Source organism: Megalopta genalis, chromosome 4 (assembly GCF_051020955.1).
Source record: "Megalopta genalis isolate 19385.01 chromosome 4, iyMegGena1_principal, whole genome shotgun sequence".
Lineage (NCBI taxonomy): Eukaryota > Metazoa > Arthropoda > Insecta > Hymenoptera > Halictidae > Megalopta > Megalopta genalis.
Window position 1 is genome coordinate 14,767,611 of NC_135016.1, and position 25,256 is coordinate 14,792,866.

A 25,256-nucleotide genomic window follows, 5' to 3' on the forward strand; every position below is an offset into this window, starting at 1 on the left:
CACAAAAATAAAAATAGATCCGAAGATTCTTTATTAAATTCTGAGTCCGATTTATCCGACAATGCATAGATATTATTATCGGTTGTTACTTCAAAGTTACAAAGTGAATGTATGAATTAATAATAAAATTGTTTAAACTGGTAATTCTTTTTAATCTGCATATATAGGTTTATAATTGTTGATTTTCCGTTGGATACATTTTTTTATATTTTAGAAAAATATTCGATCCATAGAGGGTTAAGGGTGTTGGAAAGCAATCCAGTATATTACGACATTCGCAGAGCAGAATCTCATATACATGTACAAAATTTGCAAGAGTTCCGAAAATTTATCATTTATACGCCTTAACTCGTTAACCGGATATAACGAAATATTTCGTTAGGCTTGACGACTTCTTTTGTCGTCGACATTTTTAAAAGTAATATTGAAACCTACCGTCATCATATGGTAACACTCCGATTGTGCACAGTTAAATGCCATTGCAGACACATTTTTTAATATATACAGTGGTGTACATAATTATAGACTCAAAGTAGCTTTCATATTGTTACCGATATTTAAACGAAAACTTAACAACATATATTTATATATTTATATTTTCTATTCATTCTAATATAGAAATATACGAATATGATATTTCGTTAAATTTTTGTTTAAATATTACTAAAAATGTAAAAGATACTTTGAGTCTATTACTATGCGCATCACTGTAGTAGGCTAAAGGTGTCAGAATATATTAAAGATAACTTGTATAACAAATAATAAGGTATATAGAGGGTGAAAAACGGGAAAACGTGACACAACCGGCCAGGAATTGATTCTACATGAAAATATAAGTCGAAAAGAGAGAATAACATTTTTTCATTTAAGGTTCCATTTTCAGGAAAAATTAGGTTGACAAAATAACACTATTGAATAGGAATCGAGTGGCGCGTTTGGTCATGACATACCAATTCTACTCTTCGTCATACTAGAAGCCACGCGATTTTGACACATCTTTCAACTTAGTTTTCTCGAAAACGACGTCTTAAATGAAAAAATGTTATTCATATCTTCTGACTTATTTTTGCATATAGAATCATCCCTTCGCCTGTTATACCATGATTTTCTGAACCCCGTGTATATTTAGCAACGAACCAAGAGAATTGATATTAACGAAATTTAAACGAATTTATATTGTTATTATTACGAACCAAACTTTTATTTATTCTGTATCCTTATAGTATGGAGATTATTTAATAAAAAATACAGTCCACATTTAACGAAATAATCAGCTATTTGTCGTGAGACAAAAATAAGTGGACAGCTAGCAATAACTCTCTCGCTAGTCGAGAAATGTAAACAATCTCTACAAATTGGTCATGTTTACACGCGATAATTCCAAACAAATCTATCAGTAGCAACTCAAACATTTTTGGAGTAACATTGCCTGTGAGATATCCGAGGAATATTGAAGAAACAAAGAAATCTCAAATAAAGTTCCAATATTATATCATGTTATATTTTATTCCAAGAGGACAATTGGGAAGAATTTTCTCTAAATACTTATTATGTACTTCGAAAATAAAAACGTATTTGGCGGAAGGTGATACAAAAGAATTTCTTCCAATGCAAATTTGTTTATATTTAAGAAATTCTTTAATATATCTATAGTAGGAGCAAATAGAAAGAGTGGAATCTTCACTCGTTATTCACTCAACATTCATCTTCTTTTATTTGCGGTCAGATCTCAGCTAATGCGATAAACATTATTTATTTAATTACCAATTTGCATATTTTTTGTCTTTATGTTACAAATTTCTCTAATTGCGAAGACAATTGATAAATTTTTTATCCAACTACAGCTGTCATTAAGAGAAACAACTTTTGTTTGAAAACTTTTTTTCACGTCTTGCACAAAGTTCGCAAATTATGGTCTTTGCTCTGTGGGGATAACGTTGACTTTTGACAATCCTCATATTTTTCATTTTGATGTTATAACTTCCATAGATTGTGATGATTAGGCACGTGAAGAAGGCAATAAATATTTATTTATTTCTCTAGACTATTGAGTTGTAAATTTAATATTACATTTATCTTATAATAGAAAATGTATACATTAAGGTGACCAGTCCAGTGAATGAACGTTTAAATTGTATGTTTGTTAAAATGGTCACCCCTAAATACTATTTAATCTTATGAATCTCCAAATATTATGCATAGCATTTTACAATAGTTATAGCATTTTTAAAAAGTGTAACATAAGATTTTGTAAAAGAAAAATAAGTAATATTGCAGTAAACGATATTGTATTTATAAAATGGTTTCGTTGGACGCAACGTAAAATACAAATTATTGAACGTCGTTGAGACAACTGCTAATTAAACAAATGAGAAATGTGAAATAAGTTATAAGCAAAAATAAAATTTAACCTAAAAGAAAAGGTAAATTGATACAATTTGGTAGAGTTCAGTGGTTCATATTTAATGCGATTTTACTTGTAAAAATAATTCCATGAATATGCTTTTAATTTCAAAGTGTTTCTTCTTAGTTGTTATTTATTCTTTGATGTTTGAATATTTCTAATAGAAGAATACAATTTGAATTCGATTTAAAAGACGTAAATGACATCCACGTTTAGTGGATTATGTTCCAAATCTTCATAACGAGCCTAACACGATATTATAGGGCAAGGGGTTAACTTCCGGCTGCATATTTGTAAAATGTAAGAACTGCAACAATTTCCTTGATTTAATAATCGAAAACACAATAAATTCTCCCAAATTGTTTCTCAGTCTGAAAACAAAAATAAACAACTTGAGAAGAAGGGATATGATTATTCAAGCCTCGCAGCTCATTTTTATAGTTGTTAACAATCGGCGACTATAAAAACGAGGCTCGAATAATCATATCTCTTCTTCCCAAGTTATTTATTTTTGTTTTTGTTTCCAAGCTGAGGGCCAATTCGGGAAAATTTACTGTACTTCGATAAACGTATTATAGCTTTACTTATAAGTATTAAATTATAAACTAAATCATCACGTTTAGAGATCCGAGTGTTTTTTTTTCTAGAAAAAGTTGATAATTTCCTTAAAAACATTACCACTGTGTGTGTGTGTAGTAAATGAATGGGAAATGATACTTGGAAAAATAAAAATTACATAGTTAACTAGAAAATCGTACCTCCGCTTCAATGATGAGTTCATTTACTTTAAACAAAAATTAAACTTTTGGTATAGTATTTGACATTGATCGTAGCATTGTAGTTAGTGCAACTTTATGATCCAAATGGAGTTATACCGTTTATAATTTTTAACTGCCTGAGTTTAGAAAACATATTAATTAAACACGGTTGAACAATTGAATCATATAACCTTCACTGAGCAGTGGGATGCACGATGTACGGCAGCCCAACGAAATTTTGGTTATAAAACGAATTATTTTTCGACTCCTCTTTCCGCTTTTTTTACTACGTGTAAGATATAATTTCAAGAAAAACACAGTTGTCCTTTATTTTCGAATGTCTACAGAACATTCAGCAATTTCTGAAATTCAAAATAATAAATAGTTTAAACCCAACAACCGTTTGAATTTCTTGGCGTGAAATTGTTGTACGGTGTGTACAGTAAAGATTAAAAATATTTTCTCAACTATAAGGGAATGTTAGATAAAACATTTTTTTTATTATTAAATCCACATTATTCTTATGAAGATAAGCGATCTTTAATGTTAGGATGTTTGGAAAGTTTTGATAAAACAATAGTCGATTCGTATTTAATTCCGTGATTTACCAACACTTTTGTGCTCAGTAGATCAACTTAAATCAAACAAAAGGCACGCTGCACACGGATTTTGATAATCGTATACTAAAGTAACAAACAAATTCGTGAAGTGTTTCACGCTTGACAGATCGCTGTAAATTATAAAATCCGACTTCTACAAGTCAAGGTGACCGAGAACCAAAAAACAATTGCGTCTTGCTTAAATTTCGCAGCCCTATGTTTGAAATTAAGAAAGTAGAACATACGTCTGTAGATCTCAAAACGAGACAGACAAAATAAATAACAGTTGTGCAACATGCGCGTGAAACTGAAATTAAAAATCATCGTCTTGAAATGTTCACTACTGTATACCACTGCGGACATCAGTTTAACAAAATTAAGATTTGTTCGAATCATCTAGGTTATGCCATTTTCAGTAAATTGCCACACGTGTTGACAAGAAGAAATGCGCAGGACAAAGAAGAAGAAGAAGAAGAAGAAGAAAGTCAGTACTAACTACATCGTAGAAATAGAAACTCGAATTGGAGGCTACCACGACACAGGAGAAGATGAAATACAAGAAACTAGAAAAAAGGAAAGCGAAAACTTTTTATGTCTACAGTCAAGAGTAAACAACAACGAGTCAGAGAAAAAAAAAAGGAACACTTTCAGAACAAAAACTTATCCTGGGAAGAGCATCTTAATGAACCAAGCACATTTCCCGACAGTATTACATTTTCATTTGAAATACAAAAAGTATTGGATTTTTTGTATTCTCGAACCTTTTATTGGGTTTCATTCGTCTAAATGGAGACACCCCATTTTATTCCACTCATTTCTTATTTCTTATGGAAGTCATATATATTTTTATAATTAAAATGTTTAATTTTCAGATTGTGCACAATTTATTTAAGACTATGCTGATATACGGAATTTCTGTGCTTTTTGTTATCCTCTTTGATCTTTTGACAACGTACACACCGAAATTCTTTGTTTCGTCTCATTTTCCATTTCCCTGTTTCGTTCTTAGAAAATATGCTAATGATAATTAATGTGTGCAGAGTGGCTTTAATTATGAATGTCTAAGACAAAACGTTCTTTATATATATATATATATAAATTTTTTTGTCAAAAATTATAAAGAACGTTTATATATATATACAACATACAAAATGGAATTATATATATATATATAATTCCACTTTGTAAACTCTCTTTGTACTTTTTTAACGTGCATTATCAGACAAGCTATCGCCATCTAACAAAAAAACGTTTAAACTAGACTTCTAAGAACAAAATACATGTATGAAAAATTCGATGAAGTTTAGTAATATGAGAACTAACAAGTTAGTCTTGAATGTATAAAAATATTTATTTATAATCGAAAAATAGAGATCATTTAACAGTTGTTGATAGTTCCTATACTACCAACAGTAAGTAGACATTTTTGGAATGATACCGTGGCGCAGCGTTGCCTGTCACGTACAGACACTGCATGCAATGATTTCTTGTCTACGGGTCTGAATTACCGACACTGTAGAAAATATTGTGATACGATAGCGCCAAAATAAGTAAAAAGTAAAAAGAAAGAAAACATAAAGACTGAGATAAGACTAAGACTAAGAATAAGAGTAAACTATACAATAAACTATACAAATAAACTATACAAACTAATTTTTTTATTCATACTCTGATAAAGCCTTTCAAGGCGAATACAATAACCTATAAATGAAGGTTATTCAATGTTATTCCGGATCAGACTTGGGATCAGTTCGGATCCTAAGTAATGTAAAAACGCACTCTAAGTTACAAAATTTTTTATTTCACATACGATTATTAGATAATTATGTGGTTATTCCTTGACTTGTTCGAAAATCCATTTTTAATTAATTATACATATTAAACTGTTAAAAACTTCGAAATTTTTAATTCACGTATTTTTTAATTACAATTTTTACTATTAAAAAATATTAGTCCAAGCGATCTATAGAATATAAGTATGGTTTTAAATATTTTCAGTTTATAAATAATATAAAGTTTCCTTATATCGACATAATTTCTTTTATAATAAGATATACATACAACAATATTTCAAATTTTACTTCTCTTTTCATCGGCTAGGAACCGGATCGATAATGCATAGCATTTTATGCTAATTTGATCCTAATCCTAATCGAAACCTTCCTTAGAATCAAGATGGTCTGCTATTAGTATTCGCGAGTTGATAACGCGAAACAATAGCCAATACATCCGGTCCAGAGAAGTCCGCGAGTTCTGATTATTACCAGCTACACAAAAGTGTTCGTACACCAGAATAAAATTTGTTCAATTCAATTTTATTACTATTTATATATTATATTTATAATAATATATTTTAATATATTTATAACAATATTACGTTTTTTCAAAATGTGTTTAGACATCATAAAAAAATCGGCGTCGCATAAAAAAAATCGGCTCTTTTCAGAGCCATACATATTAACCCAAGAAAGTTCATCCATAAATATTATTGATAAGTGATCAGTGTGTAGCAGCCATTGTGCTGCAACTACGCGCCCGCCTAGAGAAACTTTCAATTTTATAGCGGTACACGGCCGGCGACGGTAATAACAGTTAGAGGATTCGCTTGCAGAGACCAAGGACGAAGTAATAAACTTTCCCTGGCCGTTGCAAGTCGAAACTGATTTTATTGACTTTTTTGACAACCCCACGTGTACAGCAGATGTTGCTGAAAAATAATTACCGGCCGCCTACCGCTAGAGGGCTACCTGGCCGCGCGTTTAGCGCGGCCGAGGAAACCCTTAGGAGTAACCGTCACCTTGGACAAAGGAAGACGATGTTTCCGCCGGACGAATATAAGCGGCAAAAGTTGGCTGCCGCGAGTCAGTTCGAGCAGTTCGGTCAGAACAGTTCGCTCGGGACAGTTCGCTCGGGACAGTGCGGTCACGTCGAGTATCGGTTAAATTATAAGTTCGTATATAAGTCCATATTATTATAATTGAGGACACGAGGTTGGACGTCCGTGGGAGTCATCTTTCCGTGTACGGGACATTCGGAATACACAATCCCCTCAAGTGTTTAGTGATAATGCAGTGAAAGTAAACGTTGAAATGCCTGCCCGGAGACATCCTTCTGTTCGTCGCCGTCGAATGCAGATCAGCTGTGCAGTTCATCACACATTGTGCTAGGTCAATGCACAATCCTCCTGCACATATATCCGTGCATGAAGTGGATTTACAACTAAATGGGTGAGATTCTAATTGATAATATTCTTCATATTTCTCTAACAAACGTATCCCTTACGTCCTTTAACACGATTATTATTTATGAAATTAGCTTTGCGAATCATTCATTGAACTGTGTTCGGACACGGAATTATTTAAATTGAAATATTATTTACATACTTTGTTAATCTTCACTGTACACCTTGCTTAGAAATTTCATATGTTACATACGAGGTGTCATGTACGCTAGAAAATTAAAACGGCCGTCATGGTTAAATTACTTGTTATTTCGGATTCGAAAAATTAGTAAATATTCTTCAGACATTCTGAAATAAGAATAAATAGCGTTTTTCTTATGTAACGCGTGTTTGTGTTCGGGGTACAACGGAAGGACACAGAGTGAAATTGCACTGGACTTTATTCGGAGATGTATATAAATGACGCGCGTGCGAAATGTTTAGACGAGAAGAGGTTCGCAGTTTCTTGCCTCTGTTATTTATTATTTGCCTTTTTGGGAGACTCGCTGTCTTCTTTTCCCCCGTTTAGTTTGGCGGGGATCCATCGTCGATCCCTCGCTGTAGGGGCGCGCTGGCCGTTCGGCCGGGTAGTGGTATGCGGCCGGCGACTTTCTCCGCGACTAGACCTGAAGTACATATGGCAGTGATAAAAAATAAAGAGACTATTGGAAATGGGTAGATAAATAAAAGTAAAACGCAGTGAATTAAACTTATCCCTTTTAGTTTATTATTTGATGTACGAGGAAGGACCGTCTTTACTCTCCTGATTGCTCCAGGAGACTGAAGACTATTCACAAAGACGAAACCAAAAACGTCACCTAAAGACAAAGAGCACTCTGTTCTATATACATATGAAATCATTGATTATCTAATGGTACTCTGGCGAGACTCTCGGCGTCGATTCGTTTTTGTAACTTATATGCTAGAAGGAAAAACTTCTGTGTATTCAAAAGAGAGAAAATAATCCAATACGCCTCCTCAAAAATGAATCGACTCTGCTTTCAATGAATGTGTATTAACTGTGTAAAATCTAAATTTAACATTAATTATCAGTAATATATTTATAGTTCATCTTATCAACTAAATTTTCGACTGACCTTCCTCGCACTGACTCTACTTCTGGGGCAAATACAAATGGTCCAACATTTGTTGCAATGAATTGGGAAAAACCCAGAAAACCCAATCAGACCATATCAAGTACATACAGTATTAATAAGACAAAGTAATTATTATTATTATTTTTTTTTTCTTTTTTTTTTTATTAAACCCTTTTTTTGTAGAAATATATATATATCAATGGAGTCACTCCAGGCCCAATCCGACTCTGAACTCCAGGAATTTCTGGCCTGACAGTGGCTTTGTCAGTATATCTGCAATTTGATTTTCTGTGGGAATGAAATTCAATATTATTACTTTTTCTTCAATTTGTTCTCGTGAAAAATGATACTTAACATCTATATGTTTCGATCGCTTATGACTTGTAGGATTATTCGCAATGCACATACAACCAGTATTATCCTCGTAAATCACAATTGGATCCGATATAATTATATTAATACTTGTTGCTAATGACTTTAACCAAAGTGCTTCTTTTACACCCTCATACAGAGCCATATATTCGGCTGCTGCTGTGGAACTAGCTACCGATGATTGTTTCTTTGTGTTCCAACAGATCGTACATTTTTCATACAACTTAAATACATAACCTGTAGTACTTCTTCGATTTGTACCACTAACACCTCCCCAATCGGAGTCAACGTATCCACTCAAAAAGTCTTTATAATCATTTTTAACTGTTGAAATTTTAGCCTCGAACAAAAATTAATCTATAGTTTACTTAGTAAGATATCTTCAGTTAAGATATCGTTTTACATTTCGCCGACTCCGTCAGCGGGCAGCGACGGTGACGTAATCTATATATATTAGATGCCGCGAGACATCATCGCCGGTACCTTTTGATGTACTTCGTGCCCTAACCGTCACGTATACAATGTAAGACGCGACAAATAAAACGTCTCTGATTGGTGGACACGACGAACCCAAAAAGAGTATAAAAGAAGCGTTTCTTCTTACCGGACTCTCAGTAGAGTTTGATCGCTCGATCGGATTCGCCCATATACCTTCTCTCAATAAAGGAATAAAATAAAGTCCTCTTAAGCAAAGTATTAGAATCATATTCATTTTCATTCCATAATCCCAACATTAACATATGTCAATTTAATATCAGATGACCCTTTCAGATACCGAAGTATCATTTTCAAATTGTCCCAAAGTTCTTTGTTATTTTTGTTTGCATAACGACTCAAAATATTTACCGCTGCACTTAAATCCGGTCTAGTGCATAACATGATATACATTAAACATCCTATTAAACTTCTACAAGGTGCATCACATTTTTCATCAGAATTTAAAAGTTCATAGTTTAATTTAATTGGAAGTGGTGCACTGATTTGCTTACAATCACTCATATTAAACTTATCAAGTACAGTCTTTATGTATGCGCTTTGATCTAATGTCAATTTTCCATTATTTCTAGTAACTCTAATTGCTAAGAATAATCTAATTTCATCTAAATCTGTCATTCGAAATTTGTTCATCAAATAATCTTTAAAACTACGCATTATTTGAATATCTGCAGTTGCAACTACAAGATCATCGACATATAAAACTACATAAAAATTTTTCCAAATACTTCCTCTATCTAAAATATAAATACAACGATCGCCTGCAGAATTTTTAAATCCTAAGTCTAATAAAGTCTTTTCAAATGTCTCAAACCAACGTCTAGCCGCCTGTTTCAAACCGTATAGGGTTTTGTTTAATTTGCAAACCTGATTACCATTACTATTTACATCCTCTGGGACCCTCATGTAAATTTCTTCTTTTAGTGTACCATTTAGGAATGCCGTTTTGACATCCATATGGTAAATTAATAAATCATGTTGATTTGCAAAAGCTACAATAAATCGAAAACTTGAAATTCTAGCAACAGGCGCAAATGTTTCATCGTAATCAACCATATACTGTTGACTGAAACCTCGAGCAACTAGACGTGCTTTATATTTTTGTGGATTTCCAAATTCATTGGTTTTAGTCGTGAATACCCATTTACAGTCAACAATATTTTTATCTTTTGGCATTGGTACTAGTGTCCACGTGTTATTTGTAATTAAAGAATTTAGTTCGTCTTGAATCGCTTGCTCCCATTGAGCTCTGTCATCACGAGTTTTTATTTCTTCAAACGAAGTGGGTATTTTATAAACAACTGACTGAGCGCACATGAGTTCGTAATACGATGTAGGATTGCGTTGTTTTATTCTCTCACTTCTTCTAATTTTCGTATCCTTTTTAACTGTATTTTCTCGACTTGGACCATTTCCATCTGCTTTATCTACAGATTTACTACCGCTAATACCATCTGATTTATTTATTTTTTTTAAAACCTCAGTTAATTCATCATCATCAGATTGCAAATCATTTAAACTATTTGGTTTATCATTACCAAATTTCTTTAACCTATCTGATTTACCATTATCAGATTTCAAATCATTTAAACTATTTGGTTTATCATTACCAAATTTCTTTAACCTATCTGATTTACCATTATCAGATTTCAAATCATTTAAACCATCTGGTTTATCATTACCAGATTTCCTCATCTTAAATTCAGCTGATTCTAATACTGTATCTTTGTTTATAGAGGTTCCTTTTTCATTACCCTCTTTCAAAACTGGTCGAGATTTTAAATAATTTATTTCGTCAACTATGACATCTCTTACTGTCATAAATTTTTCATTTTCAACATCCCAAACTTTATATCCGTTGGGTTCAAATCCAACTAAAATCGGTTTCGAGGATTTTTCATCAAATTTACGCTTTCTTGTCTTATTATGTACGTACACTGTCGATCCGAACATTTTTAAATATTTTAATTTAGGTTTTTTACTATGCCACATCTCAAATGGAGTCTTATCAATTTTCAAAGCCTTTGTTGGAGTCAAATTAATTAAATACGTAGCAGTTAATACAGCTTCTCCCCAAAATTCTTTTTCTAAACCTGCACAGTTTACCATCGCACGCGCCCTTTCTGTTATTGTTCTATTCATTCGCTCTGCAACGCCATTTAACTGAGGAGTGTATGGTACAGTCAAGTGATAACTGATACCTCTCTTAACGCAATATTCTTTCATCTCTTTTGATAAATATTCTCTACCGTTATCACAATATAAATTTACGACTTTTAAATTAAAATGAGCTTCACTCTTTGCGACATAGTCTCTGAAAACACCGAAAACTTCAGATTTATGTGTAATTAAATAAGTTACTGTTTAATGCGTAAATTCATCTATAAATGATACATAATAATTTTTATTGTTAATTGTCGTGGGAGTGATTGGACCGCATACGTCTGTGTGAACTATGAACAAGGGCTTTGTTACATGAATTTTGTTCTTTGATTTTTCAAATGGTAACCGTGCTTGTTTACCGTTTATACAAGCCTCACATAAATCGTCGCTTGGTATTACTTTTTCGAGATGACTCGTATCTTTAACCATATGTTTATTTTTCAACTCTAAGAATTTTGTTTTACTCATATGACCTAATCGCTTATGCCACAAATCATAATTATTTCGATTACTATTATATACTTGAGAGTTACTAACATTGACACCTTTTGCTAATTCAAATTTAATTACAGTGAAATTATTTGTGGATTTACCCTTCATTAGAATTTTACCATCTTTACTTATCTGTACTCCTTTTGCGTCGAAGGTGATAGTCATTCCTGCCTTCTGCATTTTTGTCACTGAGAGTAAATTGCATGGTATATCTGGACAGTACAGGACATCTTTGAGTACAATTGGAAAACCCGTATCGCTCGTCAAGTGGATGGTCCCGCTCTTGGTTGCGGTGTTGTAAACTCCATTCTTAGCTACCATAATTTTTATTGGTGGATATAAGTCAATTACACTTGTGAATACATTGTCTCGATTAATCACATGATCAGAGGCTCCAGAATCCAAAAGAAACATTAATTTATCACTTTCATAGTTCTGATATTCTCCAGTCATAAAGGCGAAACCTGATCTGTTGACATCGCGTTGCGTTGTCAAGAGGGTAGCTTGCGCTAGTGCCTCCTTTACCTGTGCAAAGGCAATATCGGCGTCTTGTGTCCAGTTTACCTGCGGATTTCCACGTGTAGGTGCACCTTTCAACAGGTCGGCCAACGGAGCCTGCAATCTTGCTGCACCTTGAATGAATCGGCGGTAGACGTTGACCATTCCTAAGAATCGTCTCAACTCGCGTACGTTTGTGGGCTTGGGGAAACTACGGATTGCCTCTACTTTGTCTGGGTTCAGTGTCGTCTCTTTGCAATTTACCGTGTATCCCAAAAAATCTATCGTATCTTTGCCGAATGTGCATTTAGCCGGATTAATTACAACTCCGTATTCTTGTAGGCGTGTAAAAATTTGTTTAATATGTTCTAAGTGTTCGGTTTCGTTCCTGGATGCTATTAATATGTCGTCTAGGTATGCATAACAGAATTCTAAATCGCGTAAAACTTCGTTGATAAATTTCTGAAATGTTTGAGCCGAATTTCGTAGTCCGAACGGCATCCTAACGTATTCAAAAAGACCGAATGGAGTTGTAATTGCCGTTTTCTCTATGTCTGCGGGTTCAATTGGAATTTGGTGGTATGCTTTAACTAGGTCTAATTTTGAAAAAATTGTTTTTCCGTGCAAGGCTTGGGAAAAATCTTCAATATGAGGCAACGGGTAACGGTCCGGGATTGTGCGCGTATTTAGTGCGCGATAGTCGCCGCAGGGTCGCCATCCATTGTCCTTTTTCTGGGCTAAGTGAAGAGGTGAGGCCCATGGACTTTTGGATGGCCGAATCACTCCTTCTGATAAAATGTGTTGAAATTTCTGTCTGGCGCTTTTTAACCTGTCGGGGGCGAGTCTCCTCGGTTTCGCGAAAATCAGTGGTCCGTCCGTAGTCTGTATGTGGTGTGTAATGCTATGTTTTGCTATTTTATTTGTCTGTGGCGGGCGAGTTATTTCCACGAAGGCGGTTAGGAGTTTGATGTAGGGTGAATCGCCGACAACCGTTTTAATTGATTCTATATCGGCGGTCCCTAATGTTCTGCGTGCCGTAACGTTTGTATTATTATCTGTGAGCCGCTTATTCTTAATATCTACTAGCAAGCCGAAGTTCTTTAAGAAGTCAGCACCGATTATAGGTTTCGAAATGTCCGCGATTACAAATTTCCATGTTAGGACGCGACGCAACCCGAAGTTTAGGTGCAGGACGATGTCACCATACGTCGAGATGGTTGACTCGTTTGCTGCGTACAGGGTGTAGTTACTTTTCGTCGGTCGTCCTTTTATTAGGGATCGCGGGTATACGCAAATGTCGGCGCCGGATCGATAAGGTACTGTACTGAGGTGGTAGGATCGGCGACGGAAGGAGAATATCGAACCCGGTTACAATCAGACTAATTTTATTCACAACTGACGTTGGTACAAACTCGCGACGCCCGCGTACTGCTCCCAACCGAGGTTCTTACCGAACTCACTCATTCGCTCACCGATGCATCCCATCCAGATCGTTCTTTCTTATTCTCACGGTTCGCTTTCACTCTAAACTGACTAAACGCATTCATTCTACGCGACACTCAAACCAATCGTTCAAATATCCGCTCGACGCTATCGCACAGCATGCAGTCCGGTCCATTCGTCCAAACATTCTTTCGTCTTAAAACTAAACACATGGAGGTGACGTGGCGCCGGCTTGTCGCCGCCACAGTACCTTTGTGTCCCTATCGGTCATGAAGAGACGGCTTGTTTTCGGATCGACGCTCCTCGCCTCGTCTAGGGCCGATCGGTATCGTTTCCCTGCTGGCTGACGTGTATGCAGGGTGTCGTGCATCGTATGGAGCGGTCTCCGTATTTTCGATGATACCAGCAGACGCCTGCTCTGCTACTTGTTGTGTTAGGCGAGCCATTTGCTCGCATAGGGCGTCGAATTTGTTATCGGATGATGCCACAGCCGAGCATTGTCTCAACGGGTTGAGCTCTTTGACTTTATCTGCCAGTTCCGCCATCTTGTCCAGCGGCGAGTCCATTTGCGTGGCGAGGATGGAACGCATCGATGTCGGGAGTTGTTTAAACTTAGGACGGATGATTCACTGTGACTGACTTGTCCCTCGTTGCAACCACGTCGGGTTGTCACCGATTGTAACGCGTGTTTGTGTTCGGGGTACAACGGAAGGACACAGAGTGAAATTGCACTGGACTTTATTCGGAGATGTATATAAATGACGCGCGTGCGGATGGTTACAGGATGAAGCACCGTGGAATAGTTAAACGTGAAGAGGCTCGGCGAAAATGTTTAGACGAGAAGAGGTTCGCAGTATCTTGCCTCTGTTATTTATTATTTGCCTTTTTGGGAGACTCGCTGTCTTCTTTTCCCCCGTTTAGTTTGGCGGAGGAGGCAGCCATCGTCGAACTCTCGCTGCAGGGGCGCGCTGGCCGTTCGGCCGTTTCTCCGCGACTAGGCCTGCAGTACATATGGCAGTGATAAAAAATAAAGAGACAAATGAATTTCCGGTTCTTGCGAACGTCAAGGACGTTTTCTCTCTGTCGAACCCTTGACATCTGCAAGCGGACAGTTTTATGGTTATTACGGTCGCCGACCGTGTGCCTCTACACTTAAAATTATCACTGTAATGTAGTTAAATAAAATTCGGAAGTTCACGCACCGTGACTTGTTCATTGTTTCGAACGCAGCACGGAGCCCCCCCCCCCCATCTTCTATCGCGCTCCACGATCGAAGCACGTTTCACTCGATCGATCGACCACGTTGTAATTCGCGCCTTCACCTCTCATTGGTCAATGTTTTTCGTGAATAACTCGTAAACAAAGCCGCGGATTGCATTTCCGCGAAGGAAAAAGTTACTTCAAATGACCTCAGCTACCCCTCATTTTCGGCTGTTAAAATAATTTTGGAACACCCTGTATGATACAAATATCGTGTCACAAAAGTCTTCGTATAGTTGCGAAATAAGATGCGTAAATGACAAACTGAAACATCTGAATACTGAATATTAACCGTAAAATGCCTTAGTAGTCTGTTAGCAACGAGTTCATTTATTAGCAATAAGTTAGAATATAAGTTTAATTGTGTTTTTTCACGTTTTCCCGGTGAGATCGAACAGTGAACTGTTAGATCTACGGAGGTCGTAAGTCTCCGATTCAATCGTGTATGACACCGAGTCTGCGCGATTCCGTATGACTCTTTCGAGTGATACGGGTGGTAGGTTGATGAAAAATGGTTTTAACACTGGCTGATATCAAGAACATTATATTTTAACATAACATAACAATTTCTAACGCTAGGGTGACTAACTGTACTTGGCTTAGAATGAATTGAGTTGATGGTGAGACTATTGACTATCTTTACGCATTGGTGTCTGGTTAGTATCTGTCCGTTCGTTGTCTGTTGGCTCATGAAGCAGGAATCAGTTTGTGAAACGATTTTGACGACATGGCAACATTGCGGCGAGGAATGAAATGTGGCAACCATGTTTAGTCGTCTTTTCATTCAAAATATTTTGAATGGAAGTATAAAACTATGTAATTTGTCGATCTGTATTATCGACTGTAAGTAACTATAGTCACCGGCAAGCTCGTTTGTGGTCCATCTTTTTGGTTGGAGAACTGTGGCGCTAGTAGTGAAGAATGTCAGAAGCTCGAGGTTGTGTTTCCGACACAATTCAGATCCACCAACCGTGTGTCTTAATTAACTAAGTAATCAACTGAAAATACACTCCACTGCCTTTGTACATGCCTTATCTCGGCGACTTCGGTTGTGAATTTTCGATTCGAGCTCTATATCTCTCGATATTTACGAAAAACTGCACTGTCCGACAGAATCAAACTTTTTTTCTGGGTTCCTATAGCAACTATGAAATTCTTGTAGAGCTTCACTCCCTGAGCAAGAATCCGAAAACCAAATTGCTCCATCACCCTCAGTTTTTTAAATAAACGAACTTTTGTAAAAGCCCAAAATTTTCGACAAAAATTAGGTATTGCATGAAAAGTACAAACGCTAGAAAGTTCTAATCAGTCTCGAAAGATAGAGGAAAGTTTTCCGAATATAGTGGCATGCAATTTATTAATTGTTTTTGGTCCTAAATAGCAATAAATTAATGTCAAATAAATTAATGCCATTTTTTTTAGTACTTCAATGTGCTGTCTTCTTCGAATGAGTCTCCGAATGAGACGAGTGAGTCTCCGAATGATTGAGACTGTTTGAAACGCACGAGTGAGACTCCGGATCGAGAATATATGTTTGTGAATGTGACTATAATAATAATAATAACGCGCCTCGACTGCTCGCGTTTTTTATACATTTTTCCCCACTTGAGATTCCTGAAGGAATCTCCACTTCCATGCCAGGATGCACTGATTGGTTTTCTCGAAAATTATGATTTCTCAATCAGCGTCCTTCAACGTTTTGTCACCACCCTCTCGTACCGTCCTGCACGGGCCTTGTCTTGAAGAGGGGTGCGACACGTAATTGCGTGGTCGGGGAGGTCCTCTGGGCCTTGAGATGTCATCCCCGCGGCGGTTGGGACTAACTTTCCCAAGACGTGTTCAAAAATCTCAAGTGTTATTGCGGGATTTTTTCCGGGCCTTTCGGATTTACGATGTGTCGCGATCATTAGAAAAGACGGAGACACTGCCCAGATGTTCGACAGCTGCAAAAAAAGGTCTCCGTCTCCTCAGATGACCCACGCTTGTCCGTGCCATAAACCTTCACGCGAGAGAGGTCTGCGGGAGGTCCTACGTGACGGAACATGCTCCCTCCGTTGAGCGACAAATCGCTCAATGCACTATTGTTCGATTAAAACTATCTTAAATTTACTTAAGAATAGCGACTGTCTCTAGTGGGTGTCCTTGACTGGTAACGGCGCTAACTGTTTCACATTGCGCCTGTAAACACCGGTAGATGTTCGAACGGAAACGGCCCGGATGACGTTGTCCTCTCCTGGATGAATCTTCTCGATGCGACCCAGGTGCCACTGGAACGGTGGAAGATTGTCGTCTTTCAGAACGACGATGGTGCCTTCTCGGATGTCATGGGAGCCCTGGCTTCACCTTTGTCGTACGTTAAGGTGGTCCAAAAGTCTTGCTTGACCTTTTGGATGTGCTGCCACCTCGACAGCCGGTTCGTGGGCGTTGAAGTAAGACCGGCTTCCGGCAAGCTCGTCAACGGATTGCCAATCAAGAAGTGACCAGGTGTTAAGGCTAACGGATCGTGAGGATCTGAGGATAGGGGAGTTAAAGGGCGAGAATTCAAAATCGCTTCGACCTCAGTTATGAATGTATTGAATTGCTCGAATGTGAACATTTCATCCCCAACGACTCGCTTGACATGGTGTTTAAACGATTTTACCGCGGCTTCCCATATCCCGCCGAAGTGTGGTGAAAGGGCAGGCATGAAGTGCCATGTAATTCCCTTGCCCGCGAGGAAATTTTCTAACCTATCGTCCTTTTTCAAGATTTCTTGGAGTTCCCGTAATTCATTGTTAGCTCCCACGAAATTAGAGCCGTTATCGGAATAAATGTTGCGACATATGCCTCGACGCGCGATGGGACGTTTTAATGCCGCGATAAACGCTTCGGTCGTCATATCGCTCGCAACCTCCAGATGAACGGCCTTGGTAGCCAGACATATGAATACGGCAACGTAAATTTTTAATTTGGTGCGATTGCGGAAGCGCCGTTCCTTGATATAAAAGGGTCCGCAATTCGCCGGTTCCGTCAGCGTGCAACGACGGTGATGTAAACTGTATATAGTAGATACCGCGATACATCATCACCGGTACCATTAGATATACATCGTGCCCTGACTGTTTGGGGGTCCCAGCGTCACGTATACAATGTGAAACGCGAAGATTTAAATTTTTATTAATATTAATCAGTAAAATTAAATTATTTGTATTTCATAACAATTTTATTACTTTGTTGTAATATAATTTAACTTGACTGGATAAATTTAATGTAATACTAATTTAAAATTGGACTTTTAAAATTAGAATATTTAAATTTTCAGTAGTTTTAATCAATAAAATTAAATATTTTGTATTATGATAATTAGACCGCATTTCCAATATTTTCACGTGGCCCGCGGGTGGTCTGGTCTGCCGATAGGGCCCACGGTGGACAGTCGCATGAATTGGGGAAAACCGTAATTCGTTTTTTATGGCCATAAATCCGGTCGACGGGCTAACGATGCATACTGCCAATGTCGTACTAAGAGAAAGAAACAGTTGTGCGTTTGTCGTAAATTATGTTGAGTGCGAGCGGCGATTGTGTCGCGCCTTCGACTGACGATATACACACGACCAGGCACTCGAGGCCCCAATAGTGTTTGGTTTCCTGGATCGCAAAAAAATATATATATATATATTGCCGGGTAAGTGGCCGAGGACTGTCGCGTGGTTTTCCACAGATCAGTTTGTTTTTCCTTTAGAGAATCGCGGGCCTCGGGACAGACCAGATTACTGCAGCCCCCAAAGAGTCAGGGTACGATGTATATCTAATGGTACCGGTGATGATGTATCGCGGTATCTACTATATACAGTTTACATCACCGTCGTTGCCCGCTGACGGAACCGGCGAAATGTAAACCGATATTTTCGAATCTCAGTCCTAAGTAAACTATAGATGAATTTTTGTCCGAGGCTAAAATTTCAACACTAACCAATTCAATTTCATGTAGGATAAATGAATAAATATATTTAAAAGTATGAAATAATAATGTCCGTAAAAAAGAAAAGAAAAAAAAAGATTCCAATAAAAAATGTATCAACTAACAATGCCAAAGTTAGGATTTTCTTCCAACATAAACTCATCAATTCAGTATTAATAATTATTATGATACATAACAGAAATATTAAATTAACTCTTTTACTTTCGAGATAATTAAAAACACTAAATTTATTTTAATTAACCCTGATACAAAAAGTACGAAAAAATCACTTTTACTTATACTAATATTACTTTCTTCTTCTACAACACACGCACACACATTTTAAAATCATGAAATTTATTCGTAAATAAATACTATAACTTATAATCATGTAATTGCTTTTTTCAAATATATTAAATTAAAAAATCAATAATATTTATAATTTGTGCAAATAATAAAATTTTCCTCATACAGAATCCTTTCAATGTAAATGAAACACTTATTGTTAAACTAAAATTTTAATGAAAACATTGTCCCATACTTTTACAACGTTACGACTTATTCCATTTATAATGAAAGTGACGGGCAATTTGTACGGTTCGCATAAATTTATTCAACCCAGATAATTATTAAAATTTACCATCGAGATAACTGCAGCCCCTAAAAATTCTTAAAATTAACGAACAACAGCAGTTCAACCGCAGTTCAATCATTATTTAATTTAAATTTCTTATTCAAACTTTCATGTAATATTAAAAATTAATCTCTACTTTTCACTCGTATGAAAACTATTTAAATTTTTAGATGAATTCATAAATGGTTTGTATGAAAAATATTTTGCAGCCAATTTTTTAGCCGCAATTAAAATAATATATATATTCTCACTCCAACAAAGCAAATTAATTAATAATTAACAGTTCAATATAATTCAATCAAATAAACCTAAGTAAAATAAATTATATTATTACAATTGTAGTACTAATTAACTATATAACTGTAAACTTTTATTAATATATGTTTTGAACAAAAGTAAAGTAGTGGCCGTATTAAGTGTATGTTTGGATTTTTCCCGTTCTGCTGCCCAAGCGATCCTTCTTGGTCAACGGTCTAATTTTCTCTGGGTCTCGGCCCGGCTCGTCCCTGCAAGGCCAGCCTCCACCGCATGGCCAGTCCTTATCTCCCAACCTAAACATCCTGGGTTCTTTGAACCCGAATCGGACAAAGCCCCTCTGTGCGTTCCGTTACACTCGGCCAGACTGACCACTTCGTCGTCCTCGACGATACACATGATAATATAGGTATCTCAACTTGGTAACCCATGAATCTATCCTGTAACCCATCAATAAATACAAAAAATTAGTACAGACCACAATTCGTTAACCATACGGTACTTGATCGATTGAGACTACAGACAGCGACGCAGGGTGATCAGGCCCGTCCGACAGTCAGACTCCCATTGATACAAATACCCAGTCAAACAGCACAACCACAACTCATTTGACATGCATAAGCAAAATAGTGACTAAACAAAACTACGGTCGCTAGCCTTGCCAGAGACTGAGACAAAGCTAAGTGAGCGACTGGTCACTTCAACCCCATCAGTCCTGACTCCGACTACCTGTCCCGGCCTCCGCTCGGATATCTTTACCGAGTAGAGTCGACAACTCCCTACTCTAGGATGATCCGAACTCGACCTCATGTCAACGCCTCCGCTCGAATGTCTTTACCAGATAGGGTCGACGACTCCCTACCCTAAGACAATCCGAACTCGACCTCATGTCATAGCCTCCGCTCGAATATCTTTACCAGATAGGGTCGACGACTCCCTATCCTAGGATAATCCGAACTCGACCTGGGTCCCGGCCTCGCATGCACCCGTCACTCACAAGTAATTCTGACCCGAAATTACTGCTCAGGGTAACATACTCCGACCAAGTGCTACTGCACAGAATCCTGCACTAGGAGCCGCCCATTGCCAACTCACCGTCGTCTATTGGGTGGCATCAAACGTAACCCAAGGTTTCATACTGTCAACAGCGACCACAGTACGACTGTTACGCGACTTCCTCATGTCCCGAAGATCGAGAACCTCATATCGGTCGTTAGGTAGGACTGCAGTCACCTTGAACGGCCCTTTCGCTACAGGCAGTAGCTTTCGGCTTTCCCCTGTCGCTCCATGTTTGGCAGCGACCATCACAACATCTCCTACTGCATACTTCGGAGGTGCATAGCGTTTTGCGTCAAAACGTTTTTTCTGCCTCTCTTGATCCGCATCCGTGGCAGCTTTTGCGGCTCCACGCATTTCCTGCAGATCCAACTGATCCAGCGTATCCTGGATTTCCGCTAATAGTTTGGCCCCTGCCAAACTACGTGGCTTAAATCCAAACAGCAGCTGCGTCGGAGACTTGCGGGTAGTCCTGTTGGTGGTACAATTAATAGCGCTTTGTACCTGCTTCACCTTATCGTCCCACTTATCCTCTGCTTCCCCAGCACAAGTAGCTGCAAGAGAACTCAGCAGAGTACGGTTCAGCCTCTCGCACTGTCCATTTGCCCGTGGTGTAGCCACCGCATTCAATACATGTTTCATGCCATGTTCAACGCAAAAAGCTTCGAATGATTTTGCGGTGAAAGCCGACCCCCCTGTCGGTAATGACTCGAGACGGTACCCCAAAAATTGCGATTACTTGGCTCAGCACGCGTAAGACATTCTTGGATGAAGTGTCACGAACAGGCTCAAGTATACAGAATTTAGTGAATCCATCAATGACCGTTAAAACCTGGGTATTCCTTTTTTGACTACGAACAAAAGGCCCAACGTGGTCAAGATGCACGGTGTGGAATGGCACAGCTATTTTTTCTATTGGATGTAATAATCCTGGCTTTTTCCCACCGGGATTCTTATAATATAAACAATTTAGGCACGCTTTAACATACTTTGTGACGAACCTTCTCATCCCCTTGAACCAATAATGTTCCCGCACTTTTTCTAACGTTCCATCGACCGCGAAATGCCCTTGTTCATCGTGACAATATCTTACTACCTGAAATCGAGACATACTAGGTACAACCCATTTATTACCCCTTTCAGTTTTTCGAAACAGGACTCCTTTTTTAAGTATATACTTGTCGAAGTACTGCTTAGTCTCCGGCTGTATATCCTTCGACTCGAGAATTTTCGGGACCACTTCGAGACTGGGATCCTGCAACTGAGCGACCTTGATCCACTCTGCCTCAGTGATATCAATTGCGCAACATTCTACAGGATTCCGACTCAAATAGTCTACATGAGCCAACTTAGTGCCCGGGCGATAGACAATATCGAACGTGAAGTCCTGCATGTATATCCACCAGCGAGCTACCCGGGGCTGAATGTCTTTCTTAGCTGCAGTGGCCCTCACAGCACTACAATCTGTTACTATCGTGAATTTAATGCCTAGAAGATAAACCCTGAACGTTTTCAAAGCTACCACTACTGCTAAGGTCTCTAAGTCGTACGAATGATATCTCTGCTCCTCGACCGTAGTTTTTCGGCTGAAATATGCTACTACACGATTTTCCCCGCCATGTTTCTGAAATAATATTGCACCCAGACCAATCGCGCTCGCATCAGTGTGAACCTCTGTAGTCAAAGATGGACTGTAGATTGCCAACACTGGCCTATCGACCAAAATCCGTTTTACCTCTTTAACAACTTCAGATTCTTTCGTTCCCCATTCCCAGGGCACGTTCTTGCGCAACAACTTTGTTAACGGAGCAACCTTGCAGGCAAAATTCCGAATGAATCTACGGAAGTAACCAGCGAGGCCCAAAAATTGTCGAACCTCCTTCACATTCCGTGGTTCGGCAGCTCTTGAAACCGCCTCTATCTTATACAACCCCGGTCGCACTCCCTCCTCCGAAATCTCGCGACCCAGATAATCAATCTTACATTGGAAAAACTTGCACTTAGCCAAATTTAATGTTAAATTGTTCGTGCCCAAAGCCTGCAAGACTGCTTTTAGTTGTTCATATGCCTCCTCCAAACCCTCGGATGCTATTAATACATCATCGATGTATACCAGAGCTAGTTCTTTCACTACCCTTTTTATCATCGCCTGAAAAACTGAAGGAGCATTAACCAAGCCAAACGGCATACGCAAAAACTCCCACTGTCCATCTGGGGTAACGAACGCCGTCTTCTCTATCGAATCGGGATGTATAGGCAATTGATAAAATCCTGATTTCAAATCGAGAGACGTAAATACTTTCTTCCCGAATAGTTGATCAATCTGATCCTCAATAATTGGCAACGGAAACTTCATAAGTTTGGTCTTTCGGTTCAAAGCCCGATAGTCTATTGCCATACGCGTGTCTCCAGTTTTCTTTTTTACGAGTACTACCGGACTAGCGTAGGGCGACGTACTCGGCCGAATGATACCGTTCATTTCCAATTCCTCTACTATGTTACGAACTATTTCCTTATCGGCCTGCGAGAGACGATAAGGTTTATGAAAGACCGGTTCATCATCTAATAATTCAATTTTTAGTTCCGTTACCGAGGTCCGACCTAATTCGTTATAATTTAACGCTACACAATTTCGATATTCGTTTAATAACTCCAATAATCGACTTTTATCTCCAACACTACTATCGCAGCAGATATCTGTCTCCACTATCGGTCTTCTTTCCTCATAACTAGTCATGTTTACCTCCAACACTTCTCTGCGATAATCACCACATGTGAACGTAACACCCGAAGAATCGGTTATCGCTCGGGTCCCCGCTTTGTTTAATACATCTCTGCCGATAATAATTTCTTTTGACAATTGATCGTCCGCTACGACCAACACCCTAACTTTAAACGGTATATTGTCAACAAATATATTGATTTTAGAGCGTCCAATGGGGACCACTTCCGAATTATTGAAACCGGACAACACCTTATTGGTGTCTTTCAACGTCAAATTTAACTGGCGTGCTAAGCTTTCCCGAATTATCGAACATTCGCTCCCTAAATCAATCGTGCATGTTTTCTCCATAGACTCTACCACACATTTCTTCAAAGATTTAGCCAAAGGATCGACCTTCACCTCTAATGCTTGAGCCCGATGGTTCCCGATGTTTTCGCCCGACACCGATGCCCCTTCCTTGTCTAGTCATGCTCTCTCACTCTTTCCTTTTCCTGCGTTTTCCATACGTAGCTTCCTATAGCATTTACTGTCTGTATGGCCCGAAATACCACAATACCCACATTTCACATCAGTTCTACCTTTTGCTAAAGCACCATTTCCACCTGTTCCCACGGAATTTCTTACCCCCGCGTCCTTGCCAATATCTGTCGTTCTTTTTATATCTAGTGGACAATTATACTTTATATGCCCCTTTTTCCCACAGTGAAAGCATACACCCGATTCGACTCGTCTCGCTTTATTCCATATACCTTCCCGGTCAGAGAAATCTCTTTTCCCTTTGGTAACATTCGATCTATTGGATAGTTCAATCGTAAGCGAATCTAAACAGTTCGTTAGTTCCGGAATTGTTTTTTTCTTCGCTACCGTTAGATTCATCCTAATATGGTCGTCATGAATGCCATACACCACGCACTCAACTAATTTCTCTTCTGGTACGACCAGATTTAGTTTGTTAATTTTTTTTAATTTCTCGAAACAATATGCCTGCAAACTTTGCCCCGGCACACTTTTGTACCCGGCTGCAACTTCTAATAGTTTGCCAAAATTCTCCTCCCCAGCAAATTGGCTGCTAATCAGTTCCGAAAACACGTCCCACACCAACGGAGGACTCGTAAGGCTATCGTACCACTGTTTGGCAATCCCTTGCAATTTACCTACCGCGTAAAAAACCTTATCTGTCCCCTCCCAATTGCAAACTACTGCTAATTCATTAATTTTTCGCAGCCATTCCAACACCGACGCGTCTCTAACCTCGGGATCAAAACCCGGAATGATCTTATCATTCGCGACCTGCTTAGCACGTTTAGAGCCTGCTCGAATAGCGTCTGTCAGAGCTGCCGTCAATCTCGCAAAATCGGACTCACCAATCCCCGAGGTACCGTCACCCATACTCGAGCTTCTTCCTCCGTCCGATCGTCCTTCTCTGGATCGGTTCCTATGGGTGGATGGCTGTGGCCTCGTAACCGAGTCCCTACGTTTTTCCATTCTCCGTGAACTCCGAGACCGCTGCCTATGATGTCGACTCGATTTTCGGACTCGCTCTCGTTCGCAGCTGTCCGGCGACTCTGATCGTCTCTTACAGACTTTCTTCGACATCTCCACCACTTCGTCAAATTCACTTATTATTCACTCGAAGACGACTTTCGAATAATCAGGTCGACACCCAACACGCGAGTGTATCCCACTTCTGAACTGTAAACTTTTATTAATATATGTTTTGAACAAAAGTAAAGTAGTGGCCGTATTAAGTGTATGTTTGGATTTTTCCCGTTCTGCTGCCCAAGCGATCCTTCTTGGTCAACGGTCTAATTTTCTCTGTGTCTCGGCCCGGCTCGTCCCTGCAAG

The 25,256-nt window shown here is 38.4% G+C and overlaps 1 protein-coding gene across 1 annotated transcript; it reads right to left on the bottom strand.

Annotated features, from left to right (window-relative positions):
• Positions 1-17,094: 17,094 nt before the first annotated feature.
• Positions 17,095-17,679, bottom strand: LOC143259342 (uncharacterized). Its single transcript, XM_076521012.1, has one exon. The coding sequence runs from the start codon at positions 17,677-17,679 to the stop codon at positions 17,095-17,097; it is 585 nt and encodes a 194-aa protein (XP_076377127.1).
• Between the last annotated feature and the right edge of the window lie 7,577 nt (positions 17,680-25,256).

Coding starts and splice junctions, on each gene's coding strand:
- LOC143259342 (XM_076521012.1), bottom strand. CDS start 17,679: ATGACGACCGAAGCGTTTATCGCGGCATTAAAACGTCCCATCGCGCGT.